Source organism: Eptatretus burgeri, chromosome 8 (genome assembly GCF_056783735.1).
Source record: "Eptatretus burgeri isolate ZD-2024b chromosome 8, Ebu_testis_v1, whole genome shotgun sequence".
Taxonomy (NCBI): Eukaryota; Metazoa; Chordata; class Myxini; order Myxiniformes; family Myxinidae; genus Eptatretus; species Eptatretus burgeri.
This window is the reverse complement of record NC_140968.1, coordinates 28705714-28723360: the sequence shown is the minus strand read 5'-3', so window position 1 is coordinate 28723360 and position 17647 is coordinate 28705714. Positions and strand designations below refer to the sequence as shown.

At 39.5% G+C, this 17647-nt stretch overlaps 1 protein-coding gene across 3 annotated transcripts in view; it reads left to right on the top strand.

Annotated features, from left to right (window-relative positions):
• Window positions 1-17647, top strand: part of LOC147021407 (bis(5'-adenosyl)-triphosphatase enpp4-like) — a 70401-nt gene that overhangs the window by 13592 nt on the left and 39162 nt on the right. For 2 of the 3 annotated variants that reach the window (XM_085891321.1, XM_085891323.1), the window contains exons 2-4: window positions 10348-10791; window positions 16016-16251; window positions 16624-16816. In XM_085891321.1, the coding sequence (XP_085747447.1) occupies window positions 10356-10791; window positions 16016-16251; window positions 16624-16816 (865 nt within the window). In that variant the 5' untranslated portion in view covers window positions 10348-10355. Of the gene's footprint in view, window positions 1-9046; window positions 9329-10347; window positions 10792-16015; window positions 16252-16623; window positions 16817-17647 lie in introns of those variants that run through there. The other variant, XM_085891322.1, reaches the window with a different exon arrangement.

Genomic DNA, 17647 nt, shown 5'->3' with positions numbered 1-17647 from the left:
ATCGAAAGCTCGAGATATGTCCAGAGAGACGGCTGTGATATCATCTCTGACATTGAAAGTTAATTCTTGAGTTTTGACATGTTGTTTGCTGGCTCTCCTGAGTGGATTGTGCACAATAGCCCAGGAGACTGCTTTGGCAGCACCGACACTCTGTACAAAGTATGGTCCTAATGGATGGATGGATGGAGATTGCCTTCGGTCAGATTTGACTTCCAGGAGGAGAATGCAAGTTGTTTCAGGGCAACTGCCTCACCACAAGATTTAGTGTACCATGGGTGGGAGGATATGATCGTCTTGGAAGAAAGTTGCAGAACATGTCAGGATATACCCACATGCCATTGACTACAACTGTTGGTCTGCAGTAACGACTGTAATGGTCTGACCAGTCTGTCTCGTGAACTGTTGGGCCTCCTCCTTCACAGTCATGACAGTTGAAGGGTCAGATGGTATCATATCTACCAATGGCATGTATGCTACCGTTGTCCCTGGTTGTACAGTGTGATTCTGCTCACATGATTCTCTGGTGTTAAAGCCAGTGAATTCTGGGGTTTTTTTGGATCATTTACAAGTGCTTTTAATAATTCAAATTCCAAGTTGTTTGCCTTTCACAACAGTATGTTCTGGAGAGGCAGAACATAACATTTTGCCTCATGTTTGGGCATGTTCGGCTTCGTGAGACCCCTATAGTTCTGTGGGCGCATCTGCGATAATGTCCTCCTTCATTTCCTCCTCATTAATGCATCTTATTGATTGGTCTTTTGTCCTCATTCAGTCTGTTGTTCTGTGTTGTGAGCATTGGAAGTGAATTGATTGTTGCCCATTTTGTGAAGATATATCTGCATCAAAGTTGTCTCATGACAGGAACGAGATTAACACTTGATTGTAAAATTCCACAAAAGTCATTGTTTTTGCAACAGGTGATGCAGCTGATCCCTTGAATGTTAAGTACTCATCGTACAAAACATGTGAGTGTAAAGTTGTGGAATGTTTCAATCAGACCCCGCTCTCAAATCACAACTAGCATAACCCGCACTCTGCGCGACATGTTGGGGTGGGTGTGTTTGAGAAAGGAACTGATGCAGAGTATCAGTAGTAATTTTACTTTAATGCAGTAAGTGGAATATGATTTCACTGTTTCAAAACCATTTCATTTACTTTTTTTGTACCATGCACCTCATATGGTCTTTGAGATAATGTAAGCCGAATATCACGTTACTCGAGCGCAGAACAAAGTCGAAGATAGTGCGACACGAAACCACAAACTCGGAAATAATATATAAGATAATTTGTGCAATTTGCAAGGCTATCGGGTGATTAGTGATGGCACTGCTGATCATGTTTCCAATCAAAATGGCAGGCAGCGTTCAGTCTAGTTTGCTGGATTTTGCTAAAAGTAAAGCCATCATTGTTAAGCTGGTATCTTCTAAGGCTGTCTCTTTGTCGAGACTTGTCTTTTACTCAGTTTTTGAAGCAGTTGGAGTCTTTGACTCTTTTCGTATCATCTTTGCTACATTTCCCACAGAGATGTCATCATCATCATCATCATCATCATCATCATTATCTTCAAGCCAAATAAGGTTGGCAGCAGAAAACTAGAAGATTCAAAGAAAAAAAACCTTTGGCAAACAGAACCACACCTCACCAAATTCCTCACCAAATAAATCTGACACATTTTGCACTAATGCACGGCGACTAAGCACCTGCCCTTGACATAACTTGTACAGTCTGTATATCTCCACTGATGTCCATATGTGTTCGACAGCAGATTTCATGTTGTTCGATACTGCTTTAAATGCTGGTCTACCAATTAATCACCACTTGCAATGGTTGCACAATGATCAGATGCAACATGTACATATCAGGGGTTCATAAATTTACATCCGCAATTATTGTGATAATGGGCATCGGCGGTATTGGAGATCACCAACTGCACCTTGAAGCCGAATTTCCACAAGTTTGGACCATTCTTCTTTATGATTATTACATGCATCCAGAGTAACTTATTTCAATGTTTTGTTGCCCAGTCCATATACAGCAGTTCTGTATCGTTTTACGTTTCGCCAATGGTGTAGGTGGCATGAATGTGCATGCATAAAACTTCTTTCACCACAAAATTACATTGTTCTTTGAAATCAAAGGATGAACATCGTATAATTTTTGTTGATGGTGATTCAACAGATGCAGCAGAAACGGTTTGTCCATTCTTCTTGAGGAAGCACCTGATATGCCACTTGGATGTGTATGTCGATACACAGTTTCAGTGACAGGAGATAGTCAAATTGGAATCCTTCCCCATAAATCTTTGTAGTTTTAAATGCACATCATCACCCCTTCCTTAACTGGACTGAATAATCTTCAACATATGATACTCTCTGGTAATCGGCAAAAGGGGATCCAGAATCTGAACACATGAACAGTCAGACATCTTTTTAGTGGCCAAATGGAATCTGTTTATCTGAAAAAGATGAGCAAAAAGCAAAAATGAATAACAGACAAACATACTTTCAGCCAAGATGATGATGACATTAATTATTTATTTCATGAAAGCTTCATCGGTTGATAGAACTACGCATAGATTTGTGAAGCTTAATGTATATCGTGCGACAGATTATCATCAATTTCTTTCCTTCCCCATAAATCTTTGTAGTCTTTCAATTTCTTTCCAAAAAAAAACACTAAATGAGAGTGTTATCATAAATTTTATCAAGTGTTGAATATCAATATATACTCCAAAAGAAAATTAAAATACAACTATTCTGTTGACTCGTTTTTGCTCAACAAATGGCAATGAAGCTTGGTAAATGTCATCTGTGATGTAAAATTTAAGTTCTGGATTATATTCATGATTTTAATGATATTGGCAATAAAATTATACCAGTTGGTTATGTAATTTTTTTTCAAATATTCAACAAGCCATTAAATTGGTCTCAGTTCACATCACCTATTCATGAAAAGTGGATTTCAGATTATCATACGTACATAATCTGTCAAAAAAAAAAAAACCAGAAAATAAATGCATAGTAAAATGGATTTCTATATATTTAAAACTTAAAATGGAACACACTGCTCATGACTTATCAAAACCAGGCTGAACAGTTAACGTTTGTATCCCATAGATACGCCAGATCTGCATCCAGACCTTAACCAAAATCTAATCGGCCTCTTCTTGTCACCTACCAAACTCATCCACTAAGTTTTGTCCAAATCTGTGCACAACTTTTTTGAGATATCGTGCTTGATATTGTTGTTTGCCCCATCTGTCAATGGTGAAGTTTCTGGCTCAAAATAATTCTTGGATTTGTATCTTCACCAAAATCTAATCAATTCGTCCTTGTCACACACGCCAACCTGTTTACCAAGTTTCATCTGAATCTGTCTAAGTTTTTGAGATATTCTGCTCACAGACCAACAGAGAAGGGCGAAAACATAACCTCTGTACACTTTCGGTGGCGGAGGTAACAAATCATTTATCGGTGCCACATTCCACGTTATTTGTGTAAAAAATAAATAAGAAAACTCGTTTTTTGAGAACACTTTTCTATCATCTTGAGTCTGTAACATATTATGACAGTAAGTTGTCTTTGACCAGCGAAATTATGAAATGCTCGTCAATATTGCACTTGGTTTGGTTGATTTACTTCCTGTGTCTACAAGCGACTCGGCACCAAGTTTCAGTGAAAATATAATACATTTTCAATGAAAAACTTACCTCTTTCCCGGAACTGATCTGAAGAATTGCAATAATTAATTCTGGAAAATAAACTATGCAATAACAGAAACTATTACGAGTTTTATTACTGTATTGACACATATTAATGACATGGCTAGTGGTGCAGCTGTTTTATTGGAGTCAAACCAAGAATTCTGTAAAACAGAGAAACTTAATATTCGGTAACACGTTTATGCTATATTCACCAAAGAATAAATCGATGTATTTACCAAGAGTGCCAGACTTGCATCATGCAGATTCTGGATAAGTCGACCTTGTTGTTATGTAAACCACCAAAAAAAACAAACATGGCGTGAATCCACTGAACGGTTCAGCTCAAAATCACTGTTTTGCTGCAGGACTATTATATTACCACTTGTGATATCAGCCTGCATTTAATTTTGCCATCTTTGTCATTTGAAGTATTGTGTTGTGTTTAAATCGTCTCTGAATGTTTTACAAACCAAGACAGTGTAGCCCAAAGGTAGCACTATTTTTCGAGTTATTTATTTTCTACATGAGTGAGGCTCATGGAAGAGCAAAGTTAAATTGCCCGTGGGGTTGCTGGACAACAATTGGACACAACTCGCAAAGGGATAAACAAACAGGGAAGGAAAGGGTGGGGAGAAGAAACACTGAAATCATTAAGTAAGAGGGTTGGGTTATGAAAGGTTCACGGGGTAATGACGATCATGAATCAGAATTTGGGATGACAAAAGATGGTGGTGTACTGCCAGCTCTAATTCCTGGAGGGAAGAGTGAGACTTAACAGCCTCTGGAAGGCGGTTACATAAACTGGAGAAGTGAGGAAAAAAGGAGTGCGTTTAACCTGGATTTTTGAGGTTTGTCTAGTGATGGTTTGATTCCTGACCTGACTGACTATAAACTGTCAGGTTTTTGCTTCAGAAACAGGCGTTCCACCACAATGTGCTTCGTGGAGGGACATTAAACTGTGTCTCGGCTGCCAGCATTAGTTGGTGGATGTAAAGATGCCATGATAACCTTTGAATGATGTGAAGGTGAGTTGTCACCAGCATCCTGAACAAATTACAGCACTAATTCCTGCCCAAATCTACTTCAGTTGATCGTCAGACCTGGCCAGCTGGTTCGTGAAAGACTCGGGCCAAAAACTTTCCACCGACGACCCCACAATAAAGTAGTAGTAGTAGTAGTAGTAGTAGTCGTTATATTTATTGTTTAGAATTTGAGAGAGGTGTTTTTCTGTTCATTGTTCATTGCACTGCCTAACTCGCTGAACTGTGCAATAAATGTACAAGCACATTGGAAATGCTCTGATTTTTTGCAATTCATTTTGCATATGTGTATATGTATATATACATATGTGTGTATGTATATGTATATATATATATATATATATATATATATATATATATATATATATATATATATATATATATATATACATACATATCTGTGTGTATGTATATATATTTTTATATATATATATATATATATATATATATATATATATATATATATATATATATATACATACATATCTGTGTGTATGTATATATATTTTTATATATATATATATATATATATATATATACATATCTGTGTGTATGTATATATATTTTTATATATATATATGTTTATATTTATGAATATGTATATATATGTTTATATTTATGAATATGTATATATATATATATATATATATATATATATATATATATATATATATATATATATATATATATATATATTTTTATATATATATATGTTTATATTTATGAATATGTATATATATGTTTATATTTATGAATATGTATATATATATATGTGTGTGAGGCGCCGCGAGGAGTGATGTAAGGGACACATCGGCCATTTTGGAGTTGATGCCACAGAGCACTATTTTCACCCTTCCCCTATCATCCGAGCCTATCATCATCATATCATTGAAAAAATGTCGCTCACATCACTCCTCGTGTGGCCTCATATATATATATATATATATATATATATATATATATATATATATATATATATATATATATATATATATATATATATATATATATATGTATATATATGTTTGTATATACATATACAGGGTGTCCCAAAAAAAAAAATACAACTTTTCATCTGCAAAGAGGATGGTCATAACATATATTCAAAAAAAAGGATATATGACTGGATAGAAAGCTGAAAGGTTGAAGTTTATTGTACCAATGTCAAAATTGCCACCAAAATTTAAATTTTGGTATAGAATCGTCGTTTTCTTTTCGACCACATGTTCGACGTAGGCTCCACGTTGTCCGATCACTGCCTGCAAACGCGTTGTCGTGTTCTCCATCACTTTGGGAAACGTTTCCTCAGGAATGTTCTGGATTTCTCAGTGGATGTTTTCCTTCAGCTGATCAAGAGTCTGAGGCCAAGGGTTTCCATAGATCCAGTCCTTGAGATACCCCCACAAGAAGAAGTCTGGAGGAGTAAGGTCAGGGGAATACGGTGGCCACTCAACATCTTCGTAGAGGGAGATAAAGCGGTCCTCAAAATGTTGGTTGAGAAAACGCCTTGTTTCCCTGGCTGTATGGGGTGGTGCCCCATCCTGCTGGAACCACTGGGTTCTCATCTGAATGAGGTTGTTTCTCCTACGGGCCTGAGTACGTAGCTCAGGCAGATAGAATTCCTGAATAATTTCGCGATAGTTCCTCTGGTTTATCGTGCAAGTGCCTCCCTGGTCATCTTCAAAGAAGTATGGACCAATTATCCCATACCAACCAACCGCCACCCACATGGTGACTTTGAGAACAGATCGAGGCACCAGTTCAGTTGATGCATTACCAGGATTTTCAGTTCCCCAGTACTGAAAGTTTTGCTTGTTTACCTCCCCGGACAAGTGAGCATGGCATTCATCCGTCATGTGAAGTTTTTGAGGAAGTCTGCATCTTCCTCCAACTTTCCTGAGAACCAATTTGCAAAGTCTAGTCGTTTGCGTTTCTGTTGATCAGTAAGCACCGTTTCCGTTTGAATTTTTTTATGGAAAGGCATGAATGTCTTGGCGAAGGATCCTCTGAATGGTGGGTGCTCTTATGAATGTTTGTCTCGGCAGAAAGTCGTCGAATCCATTTTTTTTGGACTCTGAACGACCGCCTGTCTCACCATTTCCACATTTTCTTCACTACGACCTGTCCTCGTCCGACCACTGTGACCCTTGTGAAGGTCACAGATGGTTCCCACATTGGTAAACTTCGCGATGGTGCACTTTATTGTCTGAAAGTTTGGTGCATGGCGCAAGTGGATACCGAAATGTCTCGAGTAAAGACGTTGCACCTGTATGACACTTTTCGTCTGGTGCCAAAGTTCAACAATTTTCGTCCGTTGTTGTACGGTCAGTCTTGGCATTTTTCTGGTGCTTGCTTCATATCAAAATAAACTTCAGGGTCTCTGCAACAAGAAATGAAGCATTAGTGACAAAATTACTGCTTTTTCAGTCTCAAACGAAGCATTTTAAAAGTTGTATATTTTTTTGAGACACCCTATATATACAGTATATGTATATGTGTATGTTTGTGTATATATATATATATATATATATATATATATATATATATATATATATATATATACCAAGCTTGCACACTAAAAACTCGGATTGCCGTCACACGATCCCTATGAAATTGCTGTGGCACTTAGCGGACATGCCGACAATATTTGGGAAGTCTTGGCGTTCCATAGTGCCACTTGCATTTTGCACAGTGCGTATTTTTGTCATTCCCCGTGTATGGTCTGCCGTCTGCTACCAGCTATGTTGTACTGCTATCCCGTGCATGTGCACGGGTATCGCTTATATATATATATATATATATATATATATATATATATATATATATATATATATATATATATATATATATATATATATATATATATATATACATACAGGGTGTCCATAAAGTCTCTTTACAATTTAAAATTCTTATTACAAAGGCAATTGATGGGATGTTTTTATCAGATTTGTTCCAAGTTCTTTCTATGGGGTTATGTTAAAGATATCGGGTATCGAACAATGATATGGGACATCAACGACCTGAAGCAAAGGATCACTGACGCCATTGCCACCTTTGATGAGGCTATGCTACAGCGAACATGGCAGGAAATCGATTACCGTCTAGATGTGCTTCATGCAACTAATGGTGCCCATCTAGAAGTGTATTAAATGAGGCAAAAAAAAAACTTCAATATCGACTCATTTTGTTATAATTTCCACAGGTTTATCTATTCATTTGCTTTTTTTAATAAATTTTTTTAAATTGTAAAGACACTTTATGGACACTATATATATATATTTTACAGTATCTCACAAAAGTGAGTCCACCCTTTACAAAAATGTTCATATTTTGTTGTAAATTTTTTCTTCGATGTACTGTATTATAAACACTCGACTCAAAGAAATGATAGAGTAGACATTCTGTCATCCATGTACAGGCACAAAACATTTATTCTGTGGAAACAATGTGGCATACTGGGCATATCTGTGAAAGGGGGGGGGGGGCGCGCGCAACAAAAGTGAGTAAACCCTTTGTGCTTTCTCACATTGAAGCGTTATTGTTTTCAGTATTTTGTATGTCCACCATTGTTTTTGAGCACAGCAGCTATTCTCCTCGGTATGGAGTTGACCAGTGTTCCACATGTCTTTACTGGGATCCTGTTCCACTCCTCTGCAATGACTTCTCAAAGTTGCGTGATGTTGGACACCTTTCATCCCTCAACCTTGCATTTCAGGATGCCCCACAGGTATTCTATTGGGTTCAGATCAGGTGACATGCTTGGCCACTCCAACACATTTACCTTCGACTTCTTCAGAAAGGCAGTTGTCTGCTTGGAACGATGCTTCCGACCGTTTTCGTGCTGAAATACAGCTCCTCTCCCAAGTTTTCGCAGGGAGGGTAACATCTTCTCCTTCAGGGTGTCACAGTACATCGTAGAATCCATGTTTCCCTCGATGAACTTGAGCTCTGCAGTACCAGCAGCACTCATGCATCCCCAAACCATGACACAACCACCACCATGCTTGACAGTACGGATAACGCACTTGTCTTGGTACTGTTCCCCAGGTCGCCGCCAGACACGCTGCACTCCATCAGATCCAAACAAATTTATCTTCGTTTTATCAGACCAGAGGACATGTTGCCAGTAGTCCAGGGTCTTGGATTGATGTGCTTCAGCAAACTGTTTGTGAGCTTTCTTGTGGCTCTGCTTCAGGAGAGGCCCACGCCTTGGACGCCGCCCATGCAACCCGATATGATGGAGTGTGCGACATATGGTTTGCCCACCAACAGACTGGCCAGAAACTGAAGAAATGTCTTCAGCAATCTTGGCGGCACTTTGTCGTCTGTCTTGGAAGACGAGATTCTGAACTTGGCGAACAGTACATGCAGGCATCTTTACTGGTCTGCCCTGGCGAACGCAACTCATTGTTGTACGCTTCTTGGAGAACCTCTGGATGACCTTGGCCACTGAGTTGGAGCTTACTTTCAAAGAAGCACTGATCTTCTTGTATCCTTGGCCATCTTTATGTGTGGCATCGATTCGATCTTTAACATCTTTCGAGAGCTCTTTACCATAAGGGGCCATGCTGCTTTCTCAATGGTGATTGGTACAGTATTTCCAATGCAATTATTTATTCTGCAAGCAGATAGACAATTACTGCATTGAGTACACTTCTTCACTTTTAACATACCAGGGAGGTTGCAGCTCTATGCACATTGTGTGTATTGTTTGGTGCATATTTGTACCTTTAACACTCTTTGACTTAAATATGCAGAAAATGATGAAAATGGAACCTGTTTTACCATGCTTGACTTACTTCTTGTGCACACAATAGCAGGGGTGTACTCACCTTTGTTGCCTCCTCTTTCAGAAATATTCATAATATGCCACATTGTTTTTATGGAATGGCAGTTTTGTGCCTGCATACATATCACAGAATGTCTACTCTGTCATCAACTCTAAGCTTTTGCTTCTCGCACAGTTAATTAAAAAGTTACACTGAATTATTTACATATTTGTGAGGGGTGTACTCACTTTTGTGAGATACTGTATATGTATGTATATATATTTTTAATGAATATGTACATGTATGTATATATGTGTATGTATTTATTTATGTGAATATGTATATGTGTTTACGTGTGCATATATATGTATATATCTCTATTATAATACCAAGCTTGCACACTAAAAACTCGGCTCGCCGTCACACGATCCCTATGAAATTGCTGTGGCACTTAGCAGACATGCCGACAATGTTTGGTAAGCCTTGGCGTTCCATAGTACCACTTGCATTTTGCACAATGCGTATTTTTGTCATTTCCCGTGTACAGTCTGTTGTACGGGTATCGCTAGTATATATATATATATATATATATATATATATATATATATATATATATATATATATATATATATATATATATATATATATATATATATATATATATATATATATATATGTGTACGTACATATGTATACATGACGCTGCATCTTCAGCCTCAGGTAAACTGAATTTTTATTGATAGGTGTGCTTTTGTTTGTTGCATGCCGATGCTTTGTGAATACAATCGAGTGATTGGCGTAAGATTTTAATTAATATGGTTTCTTCCCACAGGATGAAGTATGGCATTGAGAATAAAGGGAATATTCATTCTACTTTTGTTTCAGTGTGTGGAAATATTTTGTTGGAAAGCAGTTCCATCGGTCAGCAATCCAACAACTCATGGAAAGAGGAAACCTCCAACAGGGCGGCATCCATTGTTGTTGGTGTCATTTGATGGCTTCCGGTGGGATTATCTGGACCACTTCCACCTGCCAACCTTTGCAAAGTTACAACAGCAATGGGCTCATGTTGAAAAGCTACAACCAGCTTTTATCAGCAAGACCTTTCCAAACCACAATAGCATTATGACTGGACTCTACGTGGAGTCACATGGTATAGTAGCTAACAGCATGTATGATGATGAACACAACACTTACTTTACTCCAGGCAGACACAATGGTACGGGATGGTGGGATGATGCTGAACCGCTGTGGCTCTCAAACCAACTGAGTGGTGGTGAGTATAGGACTGTGTGTTTGTATGGTTTGTTGAAAACGCTCTGTTTGATTGGAAGGGGTCGTGAGGAGTCGGGAGGTTTGAGCGTTTATATATCATATGCCTGACTTGTAAAGAAACAAACCTCTAAATACGAGTCATAAAGCTGTTTCAGGGTTGTTGGGGGTAGGGGGTTGCACCACCCCCCCCCACCCACCCTGAACCTTCGGTGCTATGAAATTATTTTATTGCCTAAAACTTTCCCATGTGCCCTCCTATTCACCAACTTTTACATGAACGTTTTTTTCATTGGGATGTCTGGTTCAGGAGCTTGAATAAACGGGTTAGACGAGTCTTGTGAACCATTTGATAAATAATGATTTGATATACATACAGAGTGGTCCCATGCTCGTGAACATAAGTTAATTCTTTGTGATTTAAGGATAACACCTGTGTTTGTGTGAAAGATGGGGGAATTTTAATGTTTGGTTGCTGTTGGAATTACTTGGGTTCGGGTTTGAAGGGTTACTTGTGTTAGGGTCATACTTGGAGATGGGTGCATTGCCTTTTCACAAGTAGCATTCTTGTACCCATCCCATCTCAATTACTTATTCGTGCCTATAGTTTGGCCTTTATGACATTCCTAAAAACAGTAAGTTTCCTCTTTGGAATGATTTTTAATTTTGTTTGACTGTCAGACAGGCAGAAAGAGTAATAAAAATTATCTCACTCCTCTACGCATGCACGATCGTGACGAGATCCCATACAATTTGCCAAATTCAGAGCCAAAGTATGACTAAACTGCAGGTTTGTGTTCAATTCATGTTCCGGTTCGTGCTCTTCAGTGTTCAAAATATAAAATTAAATTGCAATGATGTAGTTTCTCAATCCTAGAATGACATCTGTAGACAGACTGACAATCGGACAAAGCGAACCAATATGGGACTTCCCAAATGACATAATCCGCCCCAAATTGCTCTGTTCATCATGACCTAGAATGGTTCACAAAGCTTCTAAAATGGACCAAAAACACTTGGAAATGTACTTGCAAGAAAGGGCTCTGCCTCTGCATTACAAAAGAGTCAGAGAAATTTCTTAGTTCACTCAAAAAGCTAAGATCTGGCAGCTTCCCCGACTGCAATCTTCAGTGAACGTGGACCAATGCAAGCCCTGTGGAGAGCGCGTGTTCTAACTGACCTCCCCAATCATCCCTGTCAGTGAGGGAAGGGCATAGCTGGGGCTTGTCAAATGCACAGGGTAAGTTTAAAATTATGTTTATTATTGGTCATATTTGGGAGGAGAAAGAGGGGGGTGGGAGTGGGAATTCTGTGGGCTGTGAGGGTCATTACCTTCGCATTCTGCGAAAGGTTATGTATTGGTCGCTGTGTATTTATTTATTTATTTATTTATTTATTTAGTTGTGTGTGTGTGTGTGTGTGTGTGTGTGTGTGTGTGTGTGTGTGTGTGTGTGTGTGTGTGTGTGTGTGTGTGTGTGTGTGTGTGTGTGTGTGTGTGTGTGTGTGTGTGTGTGTGTGTGTGTGTGTGTGTGTGTGTGTGTGTGTGTGTGTTATTCGCATAACTCAGAAAGTAATAAACCAAATCACTTGAAATTTGGTGGGATGATGGGTTATTATCCAAGGAACATTTGATTAGATTTTGGGAGCGATCAGGTCAAAGGTCAAGGTCAAGGTCACGGAAAGGTCAAATTCGTATTTTTACCATAGCGCGGTCAATTTTGATGTAATTGGCATGCAACCGATGCCAAAATGTTCAGAAATCATTGCCCAATCTTGTGATGGGCGACATAACACAATTACGTCATTACCCTTGTTTTTAAAAGAAAATGTCCCAAATCCTGGCATTATAATCAGTACCAAAATATATGTTTGTGGGAGATGCCAATGATTATTTATTTGTTTGTTATTCGCATAACTTAAAAAGTATAAAACCGAATTGCATGAAATTTGGTGGGATGATTGGTTATTAGCCAAGGACCATTTGCTTAGATTTTGGGATCAATCGGGTCAAAGGTCAAGGTCAAGGTCACGAAAAGGTCAAAATCGTCTTTTTACCATATCGCGGTCAATTTTTATCCAATTTGCATGAAACTAATGCCAAAATGTTCAGAATTTAATGCCCAATATTGTGATATGCAACTTGACACAATGACATAATTGCCCTTACTCGCGGTTGGGGGTCAAAGGTCAGGGGGGTCACGACCTTGTAGATGTGCGTATTTTTATCATAACGCAGTCAATTCTTATCCGATTCGTATGAAATCAGCACTAAAATGCTCCTTGTTCTGTTCCCCACACTCTTATGCCAAGAACAAAACAGTAGCTGCGGCAAAAGTATATGCTCTCTACGAGTGCCCATTCTAGTTATAAATATTTTTATGTTTTGTTTGGTTTTGGGGCCATGAGAAATGATATTCGATAGATTTTTGCATCTATTGGTAAAAGGAGAAGTGTGTGTTTGTGTTGGTGTTGGTGTTTATGTTGGTATAAGCTAGCAGCGGCTGTATGGTTACAACATATGCAAACAGGAAATGGTTCAAACCCAACACCTCCCGTGCACGGAAAATTTCTCCAATTCCGTGAGTCAGATTTTCATTCATGAACATAACAATTATGGTTATTCAGGAACAGGGGTTCACATAACCGGAACTCAGGTACTCATGCTCGGTTAAAGAAAAATTAAATGCGAACTTCAAAGATGCTCCGAAAGCTCAAAAGCGTACTTGCACACCAGGGGCTTTTCATTGAAGGTTTTCTCAGCTAGTGTCGGTAAGAAGGTTCTCTGATAATTCTGATAATTGATATACTGTGATTTCAAAATTTAGTTTTTGAATAATAACATTATAATTTAGAAGTTAAATTGGCGGAGAGAAGGAGGAGTTTTGGACCATACTCTGTGCAGAGTGCTGGTCCTGTTTTAGCAGTCTCCTTGGCTATTGGACATAATCCTGGACGGGTCGCTTCTCCGACACAGTATACCAGCAAGCTGGCACTCATTTTGCTGCCCTCGGAAGGAGGACAGGCCGAGTTAAACCCCACCTGGTATTAATTCAACAGCTGAGCTGGATTTGAACTCGGGACCCTAAGATCCAAAGCCTGCCACCCTAATCATTAAGCCAACACCAGGCATAATGTAAATTGTAGGTTAATAACTTATAAGATAAAAATAGATCTAAGGAGAACAGGTGAGCAAGGAGGAAGAAGAGGAGGTTCAGGAGCATCCAGAATGAAAAAAAGAGCGGCTTACGAGTGTCTCGTTTGGAGCGGATGTTCTAAGAGAGCACTTACAGAGGAGTAAGATGTATACTAAGCTGAGAGGCGCTTTAAAAATCAGTGGCGCTTGGGAAAGCAGACGAGCATGCTCGAAGCTATATATTTTTTTTTTTCGTGAGTATGGTACCAAACCATTTCTGCTGGTACTCAATAGAGAACCGAATAAAAAAAAATTGTGTGAACCCCTGTTCAGGAACATAACTTGGTGGATGAGTTGGGTTGGTGACAAGAGTAAGCCGATTCAATTTTGGTTCATATCCAGATCTGGCCTATCTGTGGGATACAAAACCGTTCGGCCTGGTGGAGATGTGTGCTCCACTGAGTGCCGTTCTAGTTCTAATATGTGCTTATAGCTAATAACTGGCACTCAACCAATAACTTCCTATCAGCTGTTACATTGTACCCAAGATCATGCAATGTTGTCATTGTTTCCTGTTTCGTTTTCTGCTCTGAACACTTCTTGATGAGGTGACTACTTGTGTTTTATCCTCGTTAGAAGATTTAGACCATTTCAAATGGGTCATCGACATCTTATGTCATGAAAAACAGCATTCATTCTGACCTCCTCACCCCACCTCCATTACATTTTGTTTTTTTAATTCCTTTTTCAGCTGATTTCTTTTCCGCACCCCGTACCCCCCCCCCCATTTATTTTTTTATTGACTTCCAAACCCAGGATAATAGTGCAGACATGTGAGATTAGAAAGTGAAACCTATGAAGAGATCAATTTGTGTTGTTCGTTCATAAAAGCATATCATTCAAGTTGGTTTGGTCAGGTCTTTGGTTCAAAGGCTGTAAATTACTAAGTAATGTGTTACTTTAGCTCTCAAACAGCTTGTCATTTTAAATGCAATCACGTTTTGAATTGTGTTTTTTGTAAGTGTGCAAAAGTTGCTGCAGAGGGCGCTCCACTCTTGTTAGGTCTGGATTGCAATAACGTTCGATCGACGAAGTGTAAACTCTTCATTATTGTGATGCTTAAAATATATATTTTTTTAAAATTGATCTTTTTGATGGTTTGCTGTCGTTTTCACAGCATCACCTTCTAGGGATAGAACATTTGTGATGTAGAGGGAGTTTGGGTTAACTGGCTTTTTGTAGGAACTGTTTTGGTCCAAATCTGAATTAGACCTTTGAATGCATTTGAAATTAGCCATTAATTGTGGCTGGTGTTACATATAGATCAGACGAGAGTAGGTGGGGCAACTGGATGACATAACCTGAAGGTCGTTGGTGCAGGTCAGAGCCTTTGGTTTTACCAACACTCCAAAATATGGGGTATCTTCCCAGCTTGCCCACCAGAACTTTGTGCTTTTCGTTACTTATTTGAGCACTATCGTGCTATAAGTCGAGAACTGTCTGTCTATCTGTTTGAGTTCTATTCACTCCTGAACCGCTGGAAGGTATGAGTTGAAAAATGATAATTCTGTTCAGAGGGGGGAGGGGGGATTGAGAGTGGAATGTGAGAGGGGAGGGTGCAATGAAAGGTTTTATGGGGTTAAGAAGAAAAACATTCATAATCCCTGGGGATCAGCTTGGGGGAAGGATCATAATTCTCTCTATGTAGTTATGGATGTCATAGCGCCACTCCCGGTGGAAGCCTGGTGTTGGCTTAGCAGCGAGGGTGGATGGCTTCAGATTTTAGGGTCCTGCTTTCGAGCCCTGATGGCTGCTGAATTAACACCAGATGTCGTCGACTCAGCCTGTCATCCTTCCGAGGTTGGCAAAATGAGTACCAGTGTATTGGTAGAGGGACAGCATCAGCGGCACAGCCGTGCTTCCAATAAATGATAGCTGCCGTACACAAGAACAGAACAGAACTCCCGGAGGGAAGGAGTATTACAGGTCATTTTGGAAAATGGCACCAGGTACCTTATCGATGAAGTTTGATGCTTTGGTATACAAGTCATTGCTACCCATCCTGTTACTCACCCCCCCCCCACCACCCCCACAGGTGTGTCAGGATCGGCCATGTGGCCGGGTACAGGCGTGCACGTACGAGGTGCGGAGATAGCATGTGGCATGCGGTACAATCGTAGCGTGCCATTTGAAGATCGTGTTCGGCACTGTGTTGCTTGCATAACGGACAAAAAAGCAAACTTTGTCACTCTGTACTGGGAGGAGCCTGACAGGAGTGGACATCATTACGGACCGAGAAATAGCACAGTCATGCAGAAAGTTCTCAGCAAAGTAAGGAGACGTGAAGAGTTTGATTCCACAATGTGATAAATTCGATTTACATGTTTTGCAAGCTACCGGCAGCTTAGCTATGTTTGATGTTTGATCGTTCAGACAGAAAAATTGTATTTGTTGCAAATTATCGACCACACTCCATGTCTGATGATGGAATGAAGATCCGTCCTTTTGGAATCCCAAGCTCTTCAATTCAAGCCAATATTTTGAACTGTGTTGAGGTCACATCAGCTTTACGTCTCTGATAAATGCTCTAAACTGCTCGCAGGATACACCAGTTTTGTAATTAAGTGAAACAAGTTAATTGAGTTGACATGAGTGCTGTCCTTGCATAACTATAAACTAAAACAACCTTTAATCCATTGGCAGGTTGATGACCACTTGGCATTTCTGCTATCTTATCTAAGTGACAAGGAATTGCTTGGTCATATCAATGTGATTGTGACCTCTGATCATGGAATGGCAGATGTGGAGCAGGTAATTCAACTGGACTCGTGCCTGGACCCTCAAATGTACATTTTCGTAAACAACAACCCGATTGCTGGAGTTTGGCCCAGACATGGTATGTTACTCTTTACATTGTTTTTATATAAAATTCAAAATGATGATTTGGACTTGCATCGGCCATATTGTATATACATTGAGATTTATACGCTTGTTGTTCCACCATGTGAATTATATTGTTACAGTTTTCGGAGACCCTGGGGAGACGCATACCAACACCTTAGTGTAGTTATATCTTCGTATTTTGTCTTGCTAAATTACCTCTCCCCTCGTATTAGTAGAAAGAGAAATGCATTGTGTTTGTGTGGAAGATTTGAACCTCATTGTAATTCTTCTCCATCTAAATTATTTCTGTCTTTTTCTCTCTGTCTCTCTGTCTCTCTGTCTCTCTGTCTCTCTGTCTCTCTGTCTCTCTGTCTCTCTGTCTCTCTGTCTCTCTGTCTCTCTGTCTCTCTGTCTCTCTGTCTCTCTGTCTCTCTTCACACCTCTACAGCACATCGATACATGCTTTACGATGCTCAACACTACAAAACCACCATTGCAAATCCAATCAGCCAACAACATAATGCAGCACAGACCCATGCACCAACAGATGTGCGGTCCTTCAACATCGATATTGACCACCAATGACCACCTTGGTTGTCGGCGGTTCTGCAGGAGCTGGGCTCACCCAACGAGAATTGCATGGATACTAGACGGACCAATGAGGAGACAGGCATTCACAAAGCTAAATCTGCACTCGAGAGTACAGCGAGGTGCTGCTCAGTCCCTAACGAGGACAAACGAGCTGGTGAACATTGTGCAGCAGAGGGCTCACAAGTAGACCAAGCAGTGCATTTTCCCTGGACGCGCTGGCCACAACACACTGATTTACACTATTTATCGCTTG